This window comes from Podarcis bocagei (genome assembly GCF_964188305.1).
Source record: "Podarcis bocagei genome assembly, chromosome: 6".
Taxonomy (NCBI): domain Eukaryota; kingdom Metazoa; phylum Chordata; class Lepidosauria; order Squamata; family Lacertidae; genus Podarcis; species Podarcis bocagei.
In genome coordinates, this window is record NC_138130.1 from 22,842,728 (window position 1) to 22,860,579 (window position 17,852).

Here is a 17,852-nt window from a genome sequence, read left to right on the forward strand (position 1 = left end):
ATTTTTTACAATGTGTATGATTCCATGATAAATATAAAGACTCCGGTGATAAAGGACATATGGGCAAATCTCTTCATTCCTCCCCCTCTTTCCTCCATTATTTAAAGTTGTTGATAAATTGTTGCTTCAGTTCTGTTTTGGAGATAGGAGATAAAATGTTTTGGTAGTTTGTACTGCCTGTCCGTGCCAACAGCCTTCATTGTTGCAGGGTCTGGTCAGGATCGGCCAGTATGTGGCCCTTGAGGCCTTTTTTGGCAGCCCTCTGCAACATTTGATGCCCCCCATAGCCCTTTTGCTGTCTTCCCCAAGCTGGGTTAGGTGCTGGGCTTTGGGAAGAAGGTGTGAGGGCTCTGACAGGGTCCTTGAATCCTCCCACCTTTGTCCCAAAACCTAGTTAGTATTTTTCCAGCTTTGGGAAGGAGGTGCCAGAGCCTCAGGCATCCTTCCCCAAGCCCAGCGCCTTGCTTAGCTGGTTTTGGGAAGGCAGTGTGACAAAACAGTGTGCTGCCTGCTGGTTCAGGGTTGAAGTATTCTTGCATTCCACTTGGTATGAAAAGTTGGGGCGCCCTGGTCTAGTGCATTAGAAGTGACTGGGACTAGGGAAGTAGGGATGCCCTACTCAAATCTTGTATTAGTGGTTACCAGCCATGGCCACAGAACAGCCAGCGGGAAAATGCGTATTAAATTTTTGAAAGATGGTGTCTGCCTGGTCCCCTCACCAACACTCCTCCTCCAACTAATCTATTCTCTTGGGAATTTGTTGGATTATGATTATTCTCCTGTCTATTGAGTGTGGGTTTTTTGCTATTTTGTTAGGGTTGTTTTATAGGTTATTGTGTGTCTCTTGTTGTGATGTATTGTTCTTTTGTACAGAATTTATGCCATGCTTCGTGGTTTTAAAACTTGTAAGTGCTTAGAGACTGTCAGATGACTAATAAATGAATGAGAGAGAGAGAGAGAGAGAGAGAGAGAGAGAGAGAGAGAGAGAGGCCTTATTATACTGTGTGGAATAAAAAAAGGAAGGGAATGGTTACAATGCAAATCCAAGCTTTTGTGTCCATCATCCCCGTTACCCAGGCAAATCTTACCATTTGTTTGTGCCCCATCCGCTTTTTGGGACATAGAACAAATCTGCAACATCATTCTTATTTTCTGTCCCCCCCCCCCCCGGTTTTTTGGCGTTGTGAATGAACAGTACAGAAGTTACAGATTTCATTATGTTTCCAGTTTTTGTGGCTTTGGTCTCAGCTGCTTGGATTACCAAATGTGGTACAGAAGGAAATATCATTGCACGATGGATGTAATATATAGTTCAGTGCGCATGGAGACTGGCCTCTGTTTGATCCTGTGAGAATGTGGGGTTAATGTCTGGCTGGTGTTTTGGAAGCAGCAGGTAGCCAAGAGTAAACTCCTATAGGGGTCCAGATTTCTGTAGCCTCATAGTTATTCACACAGATGGGGGATACCTTGTGAACTTTCACTGAGGTCAAGCTAAACTGCAAATCATACTTTGAAATTTCTGAAGTCTTAGGAACGTTGTGATTGAGGCTAGAGCGCCACGGCTTTCAAGTCGGTGGAGTAGGTTTGCTTAAGCCTCCCAAATTTGGTGTTAGAAATAGCTGAAGATAGACTTGTGAGCTCTTATGGAAAGGGAAAATTTCATGTTAAAGTGCTTATTTACATTTTCATGATACTAGGTCCTATGGATTGCAGGAGCTTCTGATTTCTCTCCACATAGTTTGGCATGAATAAAAATAATATTTGATTTTAGTTCTTGGGGCAATCAATAGAAAAAGAGATCCCTGTCATCAGTCATCAGCTATCATATCACCAGGGATCTTACGGCAGTTTGATCAAGAAATAAAAAAATTGGATTGTGTTTTTTAGCATTTACTCAGTCTGGGAATGTGTGGCATTATGTGCGTAACTGCTGAATTTGCACTCAGGAAACAAATATTTGTTGCAGTATTTTCATCGGTGGCTTTTCGTATTTACAAGTTGAATATCTATATATTACTTCCTTAATCTTACATGTTTGTCTGGGAATTTTTGTTACTCTGAATGTGGATTATGTTTGATTCAATGGTATTAAAAGTTATTTTGACTGCAGAGTCCAGTTACAAATATTTTACTGCAGTTGACATGGGAATGTGAGTTTCAAAGTTAACAGGTAGTTCATAGACTGACTTAGCTTAATCATATCCCCAGCATCTTACAATATAACAAGTTTTGAAGTGTTCATTGTTTAGGAATTGGTTCTTAAGCTGTATCAGTAAGATGTATAGGCTGTGTCTCAGTGTTTAAGGGGGAAGAACAACATAAAATAACAATAACAATAATCTCACAATAAAGGAGAAAATGGCTTAGAAATGTTTCAGCCCAAAGTGAACACAGAAAGACTGTTCATAGTCCTCAAGTAGAGGAACAGAAAGCCTAAATATCCTCTTCTGTTCTGACCTGTAGAATTCTGTCCAGTGATATTGTTTCTGTTGCAGAAAAAGCATAGGCAGATTTAAGAGTTCTGCAACTTGGCTATGTGCACCACTTGAATATTTGTTGTGTGCAACTGTAAGTTCCAAGCTGAATGACAGTGCAATACTGTAAAATAACATTTATCCATACATTTTGCATCTGGATCTTTCATTACTATTAGGGTGCTCTGAGTTGTCCACCTACTCCAAACACCACTCCAAATATCTCTGTAGAGCATGTCCATTCTATTCCAGGTACCCTTTGTTATTTCAGCATTCATTAATAATCTAAGATGTCTAAATATTACTGTGCTTCCAGGTGTGGCCCACAATATTGCCTTACTACGGGAAGTGATCATCCATCCACGCTTTGTCCAGGGAGACATCAACACAAAATTTCTTCCAGACGTGTATCCTGATGGCTTTAAAGGTTGGTCCTTAATGGAAATGTTAAGCATTTGGCTGGGAGCAGGGATGGCTGGGGGTGGGGTCATGTGTGAAAATTTCCTCTGAAATGGTTTTCTAATTATTCTTTGAACTTGGTTTTTTGGTCTCCCTAATTTTACTTTTAAAAATAATAGTGTATTTGAAAATTAAAGCAATTGTTTCCTTCAACTTCCAGGGAGACTAAAAATCAAGTTGGGTTTTTGGAACTCAGTTGATGTTGCTTTGAAGCGAAACAGTTTTTTTCCATAGCAAGATTTAAGAGAGTGGCCTGGTTCCGAACCCATCCTCAGCTAGTAAAGTCTGGCATGCTGTTAATAAATGCTGGCATTCTGTGAAAACATTGACTACATTGTGTTCCAGGAATCTATTTCTCATTGGAAGTCTGCATGATGGCAAGTTGGGTACTTATTCAGTCCCAAGGATTTACCAAGAGCTGGAAGAGCACTCCTAATTTATTTCATTTACACTAATAAACCATTTAATTAGTATAATATTGATCAAAAGTGGACTCAGGACATGGCTTTTGGAGAGACTTTGACTATGAGTTAGAAGAATATAGACAAGTAAGAAAAGGTCTTCTGAAAGAGAGAATTTACCGTGGCTGGGTTCCAAAAGATGTTAAATCTTGTAAGCAAGGAGAGATTTTATAAGATTCCCATATACGCTTCACTTTTGTTACTGTAGTGATAACTAAATAGTAAAAGTGAATATTTGTTTCACAGTTCAGCTGTTGAGGCGGAGAATATATTTTTCTCTTCTTAAATTAGTGATTGACTATTAGGGTGGCCATGTATCCTACTTTATAGTCCTCTATTTGAAGGGATGTCAGAAAGAGAGCAGTCCTCTATTGAAGTCTTCCTCTGTTTGAGGGGCTGTCTAATCTGGTTTAACAATAATGAACCATAAGAAGGGAGAGTAGAGGTCTTGAAGTTGCCCATAAACAGCGCCTGTACAGCAGACAGGTCACAGTCTTCCCCAATATGGTGGGATGTATTGTAATTCTATTTAAATGATAGCAATTATTTCTACATTTTCCTCTAAACGCGTTTGCAGGTCATTCCCCCCCATTTGTATACTGTGTTTTGGTGATGCATTTTCTATATTTTGGCAATGTGTGAGTGCTGCACAGCTTGGGCTGTGTAACCGAAGCTTTTTACCAAGTCATATGTTGTGAAGGAATGCATCTGTTCAACCATTTTGTTCTTAGCTTTTAAATGGCTGCTTTATGTTTAAAGGCTGTTTTTGCCATGGTGTTTAAGAGGTCACAGGAAGTTCAGAAGGGCAGCTCAGGAAAATGAAACTTAAAAGGCGGTGGGGGGAGAAAATTATGGGAACTAGAAACTTAAAACAAACTACCAGTATTCTGATTGACTAACAACTGTGGACAAGGGAGCAGTCGTGTATCTAAGTAAAGTGGGCAAGAGAAATGTTAGTGTTGGCAAGTTGGGAAACTCAGAGAGGGAAAAGCTAGAAATCCGAAGAAGTCAGGACTGAGAAGACTCAGTTAAGAAGGACGAAAGCCAAAAACAAGAAGACTGGATGCTGCACTGCTAACGCGTTGAGGTTTTATTACAATCAAGCGGTATATAAATCTCATTAAATAAATAAAATAAATTAAAAATGAGTTATAATGAGCTGAAATTGTGATCATAGCTAATGTAGGGAAAGCCTAGACCAGGGCTACGTACATGCCATACATTTAAAGCAAAGTATCCTGGGAGTTGTAATTTAGCCCTCCCAGACCTGCAGTTCCCAATTTCTTCTGGAAATATTACAACAAGGGTTAAATTGCTGCTTTTCAAAACCCTTATTAAAATCTCAATTTGTTACTGGTTCAACCTATATCTGATGCCTTCCTCTTTTCTCCCATTCCCAGCTTCTTTGCCATACTACCCACAGTACAGTGAGTTAACTGGTTCAGTAAGTAATGGGGCTGTACATGAATTGCCTGTTCCGCCCTGTGGTCCCAAATTGTTACCCCCAGATCAGGCTAATCCGGGCCTCCTTTGTCCCCATGACAGGGATGCACCCCCAAAGTAATTTAGGGTGTGTGTGTGTTAAGGGTTTTTAAAACTCTATTTTAAAATAGGGTTGGGAGGGTGTGGGCGCAGCGTCAGAACTTCCTGCTTATCAGGAGGGTCTGATCCTGTGTGGTGCTTTTTCTTTACAAGTGGTTTCTTCTTTGCAGTTTCTCTGCCTTCTTCCCTCTCCTGCCTAACAGTCCATCTGCTGACAACCCTGGATGACTCTGGGCTGCTCAACCTGACCTGTTACAATCTGGATCTGTCTTGTAGAAGCATAGAATTGTAGAGTAGGAAGGAATCCTCATGGCCATCTAGCCCCAACCCCCAACAATACAGGAATCTCAACTAAAGCATCCATGACAGATGGCCACCTCAACCCGAATAAGGCCCAGATCCAGTGAAAGCACGCTGGATGAAAAGGAAATGGGAGCATGTGCACAGCCAAAGTTTCAGAGGTTATAGGGCTATTTAGTTGAGACAGCCAGATAATAAATACCGTATTTTTTGCTCTATAAGACTCACTTTTTCCCTCCTAAAAAGTAAGGGGAAATGTGTGTGCGTCTTATGGAGCGAATGCAGGCTGCGCAGCTATCCCAGAAGCCAGAACAGCAAGAGGGATTGCTGCTTTCACTGCGCAGCGATCCCTCTTGCTGTTCTGGCTTTTGAGATTCAGAATATTTTTTTTCTTGTTTTCCTCCTCCAAAAACTAGGCACATCTTGTGGTCTGGTGTGTCTTATAGAGCGAAAAATACGGTACTTCCACTTGTTAGGCAAAAGTGAGTACTACAGATGGGGCTATGCTAGCTGGTTTCCTCAACTATTCCTCTCATGGTGAAGGCTACAGCCTGTGGCATCATAAATAGCAGATCATAACATGTTGTAGAACAACAAATTATGATGATCTTCTCTTAACTTCCCAAATATATCGTTTCTATTTTCTCCCATGAGATAGGGTCCTATTCTTAACCCAATAATGTTCCCCTCATGAATTTGTAGAGTACTAATTACCAGTTTACTCATTCTGCTCTTTGTATCAACAGATTTGGTAGCAATTAATTTAGTAAATTGAAGGTATTAGTTGACCCAAATTCATAGTACTGTTAATGAAATGGAAGAAGCTTCCAAAATTATGACTTAGAAGCCACTAATTTTGAATCATGGGTGTTGTTTTGTAGGTTATTGGGTTTACAGTTTTGAGGTCTACATTTTGTATGGCTGCATAACATCTTTAGGAAAACCTTCCATTGCACTATAGCATAGGCCAAAAAAGTGTATAAACTTTAAAGAGAATTCCTCTCTCAAAACTGATTTATATAATGTTTACTAAGTACTGAATAACAGCTAGGTGCTGTTGAGTACATTGTATTAATTAAAGATAAAGATCCTACCTGTATATGTACATTTTATCACTGTGATTGTCTTCAGGCAAAAATATACATCTAACTGGTGTAAACTGGTGGTGAAAGAATGTTGTGATTTCTGTGATTACTACAGTAATATTTAATGCCATTAGATTTGTGGAAATCACTATAAAAGTATGTGTATTTCTACTCCTCATGGTATTTTCTGCATGTGATTCAGTATAAAGTGAGGTCAACTAGAGAAAAGCCACCTGGTAATGGACCCATGAAATTGGAGTGGAGATCCTTCAAATATTAGCAATACTACCCAATGAAATAGGAAAATTGGGTGGGCGGAGGTGGGGTGGGAGTAGCAGGGTACTGCATCCTCCCAGTTCTGGGTGTGTGAAATCCTGTACCCATTTGTATAAATGGAGCTGTCAGTTTCAGGAATACATTTCTACTGTGCCGTGCTTCTCACTGAGATCAACCATTCCTTTTATGTTCAAAAATGCTTTTACTAATAGGCTTGTATAACGCAAAGTACCCATGTGTTAGAAAAAACCCCCAAGATTTTTTAAAATTCAAGGATCAATAAAATAAACATTTTTATTTTTTTTTACAACTTCTTTTTATTCTATGAAATATCTTGACAGCTTTCCTATTAACCTCAGCTGGCAACTTTTAATTAAATTTTTACTTGGAGTGGAGTACTTGACACATGTTCAGGCTAATTTTCAAGTGTATATGTTCCTCATGTGTCAGCTTTCATCAACACAAAGCAGCTTTTTAAAAAAGGCATTATTTCTTTTGCTTTGCATGCTGCAGTGACGGATTTTCGATAGGCTTCTATATAATAAAGTATTGCAAATCCTGTAACTAGTAAGATCCCAAACTTTAAGTAGGTGAAGGTTAGAATGTTTCTACTTTGCTTCTCTCCATTCAAACAAAATACTATTGCAACCTTTTGGTTTGGAAGAGGATCCAAAAAGATAATAGTATATTATGAAACAAGTGTTCTATTAGCTATTAATGAACCCCCCTCCCCACAGTTTACACAGAGGATATTTCATGCAGGATCTTCCATGTACACATCTGTATCTTCAAAGCCCATGACATTTTGCGGCGAGCAGCTGCCATAGCTCTAAAGGGGAGCTCTTGTTGGGCATTTTTCTCAAGCAGGGATGCTCAGGTGGCAGAATCATGCTCACCAGATTCCTTTCCTCCCTCCTATAGTCCTCTTTCATGTATCTTCTAGGCTGGAGAAGAGGCCAAGATCTCAGAGGCAGCAAACAGATTTTCCTTACCAGTGGGTTTCACACTTTCTTCTCCATGGACCACTTGAAAACAGCTGAGAGTCTTGTTGGGCCACTTTATGAATTTTCTGCCTCTTGTAGGAATTGTAATGGGCTAAGCTAGATGTTGGGATGCAGGTGGTGCTGTGGGTTAAATCACAAAGCCTAGGACTTGCCGATCAGAAGGTCGGCGGTTCGAATCCCCACGACGGGGTGAGCTCCCGTTGCTCGGTCCCTGCTCCTGCCCACCTAGCAGATCGGAAGCATGTCAAAGTGCAAGTAGATAAATAGGTACCGGTGGGACCTTCCGGTGGGAAGGTAAACGGCGTTTCCGTGTGCTGCTCTGGTTCGCCAGAAGTAGCTTAGTCATGCTGGCAACATGACCCGGAAGCTGTACACCGGCTCCCTCGGCCAATAAAGCAAGATGAGCGCTGCAACCCCAGAGTCGGCCACGACTGGACCTAATGGTCAGGGGTCCCTTTACCTTTACCTTTAAGCTAGATGTTGCATGGATTTTAATGCCGTTTTCATTGCTTCTTTTATTTCTTGTACCATGCTTTAGTATGTTACAGCACCCAGAGTAAGTTTGCTCAAGGGCTGATGCCCTGGGTAACCATGGCAAAAGCAACACAAGAGCAATTTGGATACTGCTTATGACCTGGCTCATACTTCTCTCTGAATAACACCCAGAAGCTCCGTAACAGCACAGATGCCTCTTTACATTTCCCAACATCTCTATCCCACAATCCTGTGATTAGGCCCTGAGACATGTGGCTTCCTACTAGGAACTGTCTTTGCTTTATCAAGTCTTTGCTTTATCAAGTAAAGAACTGAAACCTATGCTGCTTCAAGAGGTTTAGATACCCACCCAAATTTATTATCAGCTGCAGAATTGAGTCGCAGTATGCTTTGCAATGCTGTAGTTGCAGTCCAGTTCTTCCATTGTAGGAATGTGCTTGATATTTATTGTTGGTATTGGTTCATTAAAGGTAAAGGTAAAGGTAAAGGTAAAGGATTGGTTCATTAGTAAAGTGCTGGAATTTGGTGCTGAAGATGCTTTGTTGCAGAGCCCTTCTGAATTTGGATCAAATGTAGATGGTGTTTCTTGTGGGAATGTCCACTGGGCTAATGGGGGAAATTTCTAAGTGGGGCGTGAGAGTAAGGTAAACTGGAGACCCAGATATCTAAAAGACTGCCTACTCCTAATCAAACCTGCTTGACAGATGAAGACCTACTTAGAGGCACATTTTAAGTTCTTCTGAGGTGAGGTGGGTAATCACCATGGACACAGACCTCTTAGTGGTAGCACCCAACATTTGGAATTCTCTCCTCAGGTAGGAATGCCAAGTGTCAGGCAAATATCTCTTTATTTTTTTTAGGCTTCTAAAACATTTAAATCTGATTGCTACTGGTTTTTACACCTTTTTTTCTTTGCTGTAATTTATGTTTTATCCATTTTTTAAGCTGCCCTGAGAATTATTGCTGAACTGAAGGGCAGGGCATGAAATCTTGTAAAAATGGTTTTGATGCATATTACAGTTTTGAAAATTGATTTTGAAATCTTAGGACACACGTTGAAGGACTCTGAAAAAAGGGAGCTACTGGTAACAGCGGCGTCTTTGTATGTGCTTGAACGACTTAGATCACAGAGATTTCTGGGAACTCCAAGGTAAGTTTGCTTGTAGAAAGTCATGTATGCTGACTCACTTTATTAATGGTTCAGGTAGGTAGCTGTGTTGGTCTGACACAGTCGAAATAAATAAAAAAATAATTGTCCAATAGCACCTTAGAGACCAACTAAGTTTTTTCTGGACATAAGCTTTTGTGTGCATGCACACTTCTTCAAACTTACATTTATTAATGGTGCTTTTGCACAGACAGAGGAACTGATCAGAATTTGCAAGATTTAATGACCCCCCCCCCGAATTCTACTGATGCAATAAGACTTTTTTCTTTTCTTTTTTAAAATAAAAAGTGTACCTAACCCTGTACCACCAGTTACCAAATTATTTTAAATAGGCGACCATTTCCTGCTTGAAATGATTTTGGCGTTAAAGGTAGCATAGACATAGACCAGGATACAGAAGATCATGGAACTAGTTCCACTTGTCCAACAAGCTTGTGCTTCGCAGACAGCAGTCATCTCTGACAATCTGCTGCTGAAATTCAAAGAAAAAAGTTTTGAGATTTTACTAGATGTGTGCAAAACCTTGAATGTGTGTAAATTAACTGTTTCACTAATCATAGTGACATGTTGAGTTGTGCTCGTGAAAAGATCCATTTGGTTAGTGGGAAATGAAAAATTTACCTGAAAATTCCCTTTATTTGTGGAAAGAAAGGTTAGTGACCATGCCATAGGTCATACTGACATATAATGCTAAGCCGTAGTTTATGGAGAAGTCTGAATGAATGTGAGTAAAGTGTTGGGCTTACACGCCTCCCCTCCTGTCTCCTTATCTAGCACGGCAGAGCTTAGTTTCGTTTTTGTAGAAACCTGGCCTGGTTTTACATTTGAACCAAAGACCCTGGTTTAAAACCAAATCTGATTCCATTAACCATCGGTCATGAAGCTGGCTTGTTAAACAAAGCATCTTTGTTGTTGTTTTTTAAAATAACAGCATCCCTAATTCAAACACAGCACTTGTGATTTAACAGAATATCTTATAAAGGGGGGGGAAACCCCCACCCAAATTCCAAAATACAAATATTGCTAAATAATAAATACAGAATATTTTGTAATGCAAACTCTCTAGGCATATAGGAAAATATAGCCTCCCTTATTATCTTATTTCAGTTATTATTTACTGTGTGAAGAAAGCATGACCTCTCTAGCTATAGGAGTATTAGCCACCTCTGTTGGACATCATGAAAGGGTTTCCTTAAGTCGATATTGTGTCAGATACGCTTAACTTCTTCACCTTGCTCTCTTAGTTGTGCTTTGCAACTTTTGTCTTGAGTCAAGTGCGATAAGTATTGGAGAACTGGCAGTTCTTGTTTGTGTTCCAGGCCAAATATCAAGCTTTTCCGATATAGTGAATTTTGAACGATTTGTTTACTTTTTTTTGAGCAAGCTATGCTCTCAGTTTGCTTTGTTGATAATAGCTATAACATTTCCTAATGAAAGCAGACTAGCAGACAAAACCTTAGGATTGCCAGGCCTATCATTTGGACTCATCTGTCAGGAAGAAAATCCACTTACATTCAAGTTGTTTGTGTTGCATGCACAACAGGGGGAAAAAAATCCGGTGATGGAGATCTCTGACCCCCTTTTTTGTGATTATATTCCATTGTCTGCCTCCTCTTATGTCAGAAAATCTTGTTGATAATGAACCTAAACCTATCTCTCTGCAATTTAAACCCATTTACCTTTCGGTCTGTCCTCAGTGATTATGACAACTAATAACGTTTTCCTGTTTTTTTACTAAAAGGGTTCTTAATAAATACTGACTGCAGTAAAAAATAAATTGCAGATAAATGGCTGCAACTTTTTGCAGAAAAAGAAAAGAAAAACCTGCTATGGTATATTTCGTCAACCCTTAACATGTGCTTGTACCATGTTCCATATCTGATTCTGCATTGGAGAAGGTGTCTGTTTGTCTAACCAATGGAGGACTAAAGGGCATAGTTAGCATTAGTTACCGCAAGTCTGCTTTGGACGGAAATCTCTATACGTTAGAGGGGTTGTGCTTCAGAATACCAGTTGCTGGAAACTGCACTCGGGTCCTGCTAGTGGGCTTCTCCTAAGCATCTAATTAGCCATTGTGAGAACAGGATGCTGTACTTCATGGACCACTTTCTGATCAGGCAGGATCTTCTTCTGTCCTTATTAATGATTTTTATAACCATTTCTGTGTATGTAAACCTTGGGGAACTGTAACAATAACGCAATTGCAGAATTCGTCTTGGCCAACAAAAACAATACACAATTAATTTTCTCAGAAAAATAAGTGGAGTTAAAAACAACATCAAGCTTTATAACTGCTGCTGACTTTTGCTCCACCTGATAGTTATTGGCTTGTGGGGCATTGTGCACTGTGATTTGGGTGACTCATTGGAATGGGTGGTAGCCATAGGGGTGATTCTCCCTGTCTTGTTTTAACTACTTCTCTGCTACCTCACATTCTTTTACTACCTTCATCCCTTGGCCCAACTGTACAGTAGCATCAATGGTGGAGCTAGGAAGGGTCAGCAGAGGACCATGCTGAATGTGCAGTTGGTTGGGGTGAGGGCAGTGTGTAAAGGTGGCTCTGGCCTCGACTACAGTTCTTTCCTATTTTGTGGGGGAAATCTGGTTGCATGCTTTTAAAAAAAGGTGCTTACTGTCATTAGGGTGTCTGTTGCAATTATGGCAAAAGAAGTGTGTATTTTTGCTTCCTATTAGTTCAGTTCGGAACTTTTTTAAAAAATGTATTTTTATTTGATCAGTTTTAAAGGTAGCTTTTCAAGCATTCTTAGGAAAAATTGCAGCAGATTTCTCTTTTCTAAGTAATTATCTAAATGCTTGATATCACGTGGGGCAGAGATTTCTTACAGGAAGTAGCTGTGAATATATATTGCACTGTTTTGAACAATTATACGTAGCATTTATTTTATTTTTTAAATAGGTTGGTTTATTGTCAAGTGGGTGCCACCCATTGCTTCAAGTCATTTTTACATTAGGCGATAAAACAACAATCCTGTGGTTATCATGATGTCAGATTATGATACAGTTTCCAGTGCACATAGTTTGGCATGAGAGAATCTAGCTTGTTTGGCGTAGCCAAGATCTCTCAAACTAAAAGTGATGTTCAACTAATAGGAGTCTTTATTTTCATTAGCAGTTTGGACGGGGGAATAGGAGAGCAAGTGCTCCAGGTGTGGTCCTCTCTTGGGTCTACTAATGTAATGTTTACACTTCTAAAGCCGATTGCCTACAGCACTTCCTATGTGTTGCTTGTGTTGGCTTCAAAGCTTATTTTCCTAATTTCTCTATTGGTTTTGGCCTCCCATCGTTCATGGCTTGGAAAAATCCACGGTTTGCTGCATGCCTGTATTACCCGATGTAGCGTGCTTGAGGAAAAATTGGCTCTGTGTTTAAAACGAGGACATTTTAAACCTTTGTCCTTTTAAAGACAAAGGAACTTGCCATTGAGAGGTCTCGTCTTCATTGTCTGCTCCCACACCCCTCTGGCATGCTTTGTAATGTTGGATTTATTTATTTTTGAATGGTAAAATGGAGCTAATAGATGCCTCTCTTTAAGTATCTTCAGAATATATTTTGTAAAGATTGTAAATTGTACTCAGCACTTCAAACAGAGATCACTGAAATGAAAAATATTAAATGTAAATACATAATGTATTTGAAATAGCCACAGTTATATTGTTATCCCCATGAGCATTTGCATTTCTGCGCCCATAACACTTTCACAATAGTTTATCTGAATATTTTTAGGTTCATCATTACCATTATGTGAACAGTTGTGATAGGGTTTCAAATTAGCTTTAAGTGAATGGTGATTATAATATATATTTATTGAGGCAAAGAGAATGGGAAGGGGCACAAATTTTTGGAATGTAATTTTAATAGAATAAAAACAGGCTAACAGAAGAAATGATGCAAAATTCAGGAAGTATCATTTAATAATAATATATTAGGATTTATGTACAAAGACTTCACGCCATCACAGTAATTCTTTCTTAACATTCCTGTGTGGTTGGGTGGGTGTGGTGGAGACATAAGAGTATAGCCTGTTACGTTTACTGAAATATCATGTAAGCCTGTTCTTAGTCTCTATCTCTATTGGCCAACCTGCTTGCATCTCTAAGCAGCGGTGGAGCGAGCTGATCGGGAACCTGGGGCGGCGCCCTGCGCCCAGGGGTGGGACCAGCCAGGGCAGGACGCTCTGCGGGACATCCAAGGAGTCTGCCTACCTCCCCCCACTCAGCTGCCCTACAGCTGAGGGGGAGGTGGTGGGTGGACCGTTTGGGGCAGCGCGGAGCATGCGGGCACTCAAGCCACCACATCACTCCCAGGAGAGACGTGGTTTGGGTGCGCTGCAGGCCCCGTGGTGAGTGCCGTCCGGCATTTTGTCACCCCCCTGGTGATACCCAGGGTGGCCCACACCCACTGTACCCCCTTTCCTCTGCCCCTGTCTCTAAGGATATGGTTGCAAGCAGCTATCATTTCTGGTCTGCTCATTCCACCCAAGACACCAAATGTGCATTGGCCAGTACAAACCTAGAGGAGTTCTGCCCTTAATCCTTTGAACTGTTCCTAAAAAAGGATATGCCTTTTTATTTCTCAGCCAGATCAAATATTAGAAGCTAGAAGGGGTAAGGACTGTCCAAAGGAACCAGATATTTCTCAGGAAGGTCAAAAGTGTGACTCACCTATGGTATTCTATTCAGTTTATGGATGAAGTGAGATGTTAATCAAGGATTTCCCACTTACACTTTTACACCACTTTAGTTAATAAGCTTTGTGTTGCATTTGATAATTAGTGTATTCAAAGCAGAGGTCTGTAAATTTTTATTCAAGTTAGAGAAAATGCACAGGACACTAGGCTCTCAAGCTGTACCTGGTAGTTCCCCTTCTTTGCATGTTACAAAGGTACGGTTTAATCCAGGGGTGGGCAACCAGTGACTATTATGATGTTGGATTTCTGCTTCCATTATTTGCTTCCATTATTTGGAGCCATCATGAGAAATAGTTAGAGAAGACAGGAGTTGTAGTCTAACAACATCTGAAGGAACACAATTTCCCAATCTCTAATTTAAGGGGTCCTAAGGTTTGGGCCTGGCACCTCTACAGCCTTTGTCTCTGTTGCCCAAGATTTATCTTTCATGAATTTTTTGCCACTGTTAAACTGAAAACTCTATAAACACATTGCTTTGATTGTGTAATGCAATGGCTGTCTTGCATGCAACAGTTTTCTATGCTGCTATCACTAACCGCAATGTTTACATTATGGTTCTCTTGGGATGAGAGAAAGGTGAGTATTGAGCTCTAGTCTTTGCCACGAGTATGGCTAAAGGTTCCATTCTTCATCAGTTCCACTGATGGCTTACATCTTATCACTCTATAAAACCATACAATAAAATGTTAAGTAACTAAAACAGCAACCAAACTACAGCAAAATAATATAATAATGAGAATACAGCAGACCGCCACTAGCTGAGCATTTACTCAGCTGTTCACATGTTCAGTGGTTGAGCATTTTTTACTGCAGAGCCTCTTTTTTTATAAAATTTTTTATTCAGTTTTCAAACATAAAATAGAAAGTCACATACCAGACACATAAAATCCCTTCACCAAAAAAAAAAACGAACAAGAAAGCATACAATTACACCAACAAACAATATAGAAAAGAAAAAACACAACTGTCATAACACTTTTTTTGTGTAACTAACTGGACTTCCTCACATCTCCCTACCCTGCATTTCTTGTATTAAAAATAACAGCAATTTATTACCTTGTTTCATTTCTTAATTTATACCTCTCAAATGTTATATTTCTAGACTTCCAAGTAATTTTTATCAATTAGTTGTAACTTAGATTAAGCATAATATTACTTTAAGTTTCGACTTTTTCTTACCTATCACTTAATTTTCTATATCTTTCAGTCGAGTTACTGGAAACATATTTTTCCCGATCGTGCAATTTCTTAACATTCATACAATTTATACTGTTTTTGTAGATAGTCCTTAAACTTTTTCCAATCCTCTTCCATTGTTTCTTCTCCCAAATCTCGGATTCTGCCAGTCATTTCGGCCAGTTCCATATAGTCCATCAGTTGCGTCTGCCATTCTTCCAGTGTGGGCAAATCTTGTGTCTTCCAATGTTTTGCGATGAGTATTCTTGCTGCTGTAGTTGCATACATAAAGAAAGTTCTGTCCTTCTTTAACACTTTCTGGCCAACAATGCCCAAGAGGAAGGCCTCTGGTTTCTTAGTAAAGATATATTTAAATACCTTTTTTAACTCATTGTAGATCATTTCCCAGAAGGCCTTCACTCTTGGACAAGTCCACCAGAGGTGAAAGAATGTCCCTTCAGCCTCCTTACATTTCCAACATTTGTTATCAGACAGGTGATATATTTTTGCGAGCTTGACTGGGGTCATGTACCACCTATATATCATTTTCATAATATTTTCCTTCAAGGCATTACATGCCGTGAATTTCATACCGGTGGTCCATAACCTTTCCCAGTCCTCAAACATGATGTTGTACCCAATATCCTGAGCCCATTTTATCATGGCTGATTTAACTGTCTCATCCTGAGTGTTCCATCTAAGCAGCAAATTATACATTCTTGAAAGTACCTTTGTCTTTGGTTCTAACAATTCTGTTTCTAACTTCGATTTTTCCACCTGGAATCCTATCTTTTTGTACTGCAGAGCCTCTTGAACGTTGAAACACATCAGGGATAAGGACCAGTTATCTCATCACATGCTGTCGCCTAAGCAGGCCATTTTGTGTTGGGTTGGGAGAAATAGTTGGCTCCTCATAATCTCTAGGTGCACATACTGTTCTCAGATCTCTAGTATGTTTGCTTCATTTGGCCAGAATACTTTCCTTGCCCGAGGACTGAAGCATGGGTAAAGGATTTTTTAAAAAACCTTTTGTTTGGTCTGGACAGTTGACCCCATGTGATGTCATACTGTAAAGTGTTTTTGAAGCTTTCTGTTATTATTTTTTGAAGCTTTCAAAAATGTGGTGTCTGGTTTGAAAGAAAGGGAAGTCTTAAGAGTCCTTTGGCTCATGAAACTAGTTCTGTGGCATTTTGGATCCTGGTTGCTAAGGAAGTGAGTTTTGTATACGAGTTTTCATATGCATATTTGTAGGTGGGGGTTGCAATTCTGAAGATGAATCTTTCCTTTGATTCTGCTGCAGGAGCTGGATGGGACATTATTGTTAGAGTACTCCTCTGCTCCCTGCAACGATTCCTAAAGCTCTTGCACACTTCATCAGTATTATTGTAGTTCTTTGGCTGCAGGATATTTGGCAGCTGTTGCACCCCACTGGCAAATCCTATTCATACTTCTTTTCTATTCACCATTGCCATTGGAGAATTGATTTCTCCCTCCTCTGCTCTAACCTTTCCCAATTCATTTTGGATTGTTCAATGTGAAACATTTTAATTTCATATCATACAGCCATTCAGCTTGCAGTCTTTTTCCTTTCCTTTTTTTTTAACTTGTCACTAGGGTAACAGCATAGCATGCTTCCTAAGCAATCAAGTTTTTATTTCACATGCTTAATGTTGCATTAAGCGTTAGCATTTTTGTTTAACCCCCTTAAATACTTTAAACGGTGGGTATGTTTTGCAAACTAATGTAATTTCAGTACCACGACTTTTCAAAAATGTTACCTTTTAAAATGTCAGAAGGTGAAGAGATTCATCAGCAAAATCAGAAATCGTCAACATGAATAATATTCTTCATGTAAAATAAACAATAACTTCTAGATAGTGTATTTTACATTTCATGTTTAAAATTAACAGTGCAATCCTATACATGCCTGCTCATACACAAGCACCACTAGTGGACTTAAAGGTAAAGGTACCCCTGCCCGTACGGGCCAGTCTTGTCAGACTCTAGGGTTGTGCGCTCATCTCACTCTAGAGGCCGGGAGCCGGCGCCGTCTGCAGACACTTCCGGGTCACATGGCCAGTGTGACATCGCTGCTCTGGCGAGCCTGCACCAGAGCAGCACACGGAACGCCGTTTACCTTCCCGCTATAAAGCGGTATCTATTTATCTACTTGCACTTTAGGGGTGCTTTTGAACTGCTCGGTGGGCAGGAGCTGGGACCGAAGACGGGAGCTCACCCCGCCGTGGGGATTCGAACCGCTGACCATACGATCGGCAAGTCCTAGGCACTGTGGTTTTACCCACAGCGCCACCTGCATCCCTGTGGACTTACTCACAAGTAAATGTGTATTAGAAATGTAGCCTAAATTTGTTTAGATGAGCCACATAGACATCAGTGCAGACTAATGTTGAGTATGTAGCTTAGAAATCTGAAACAAAAAATATTATACATCAGCTCAATAGCTGTAAAAATGTCATCCGTTCACATTTATTATATTTGTAAAAATAAGTTTTATAATTCACAGATGTTCAACTTCTTCCTTCCACTTTACCACAATCACTCCTAGTTTCCCTTAAAAATACATATTTCAAAATGGTCTTTTTGTGTAGAAATGTTAAAGTTACTGCTTTATGTCTTGCAGGCAAGACTATAATATTTCTTTTTTGCTAATCTGAGTAAAATAATGTTGCTACAATGCAAGAAA

General features: G+C 39.8%; 1 protein-coding gene across 1 annotated transcript in view; it reads left to right on the forward strand.

Moving 5' to 3' along the window:
- The window catches only part of PCCA (propionyl-CoA carboxylase subunit alpha), a 205,197-nt gene that overhangs the window by 95,173 nt on the left and 92,172 nt on the right, over positions 1-17,852 (forward strand). Inside the window, exons 14-15 of the mRNA XM_081198401.1 lie at positions 2,791-2,901; positions 9,144-9,246. Of these exons, the coding sequence (XP_081054527.1) occupies positions 2,791-2,901; positions 9,144-9,246 (214 nt within the window). The remainder of the gene's footprint in view (positions 1-2,790; positions 2,902-9,143; positions 9,247-17,852) is intronic.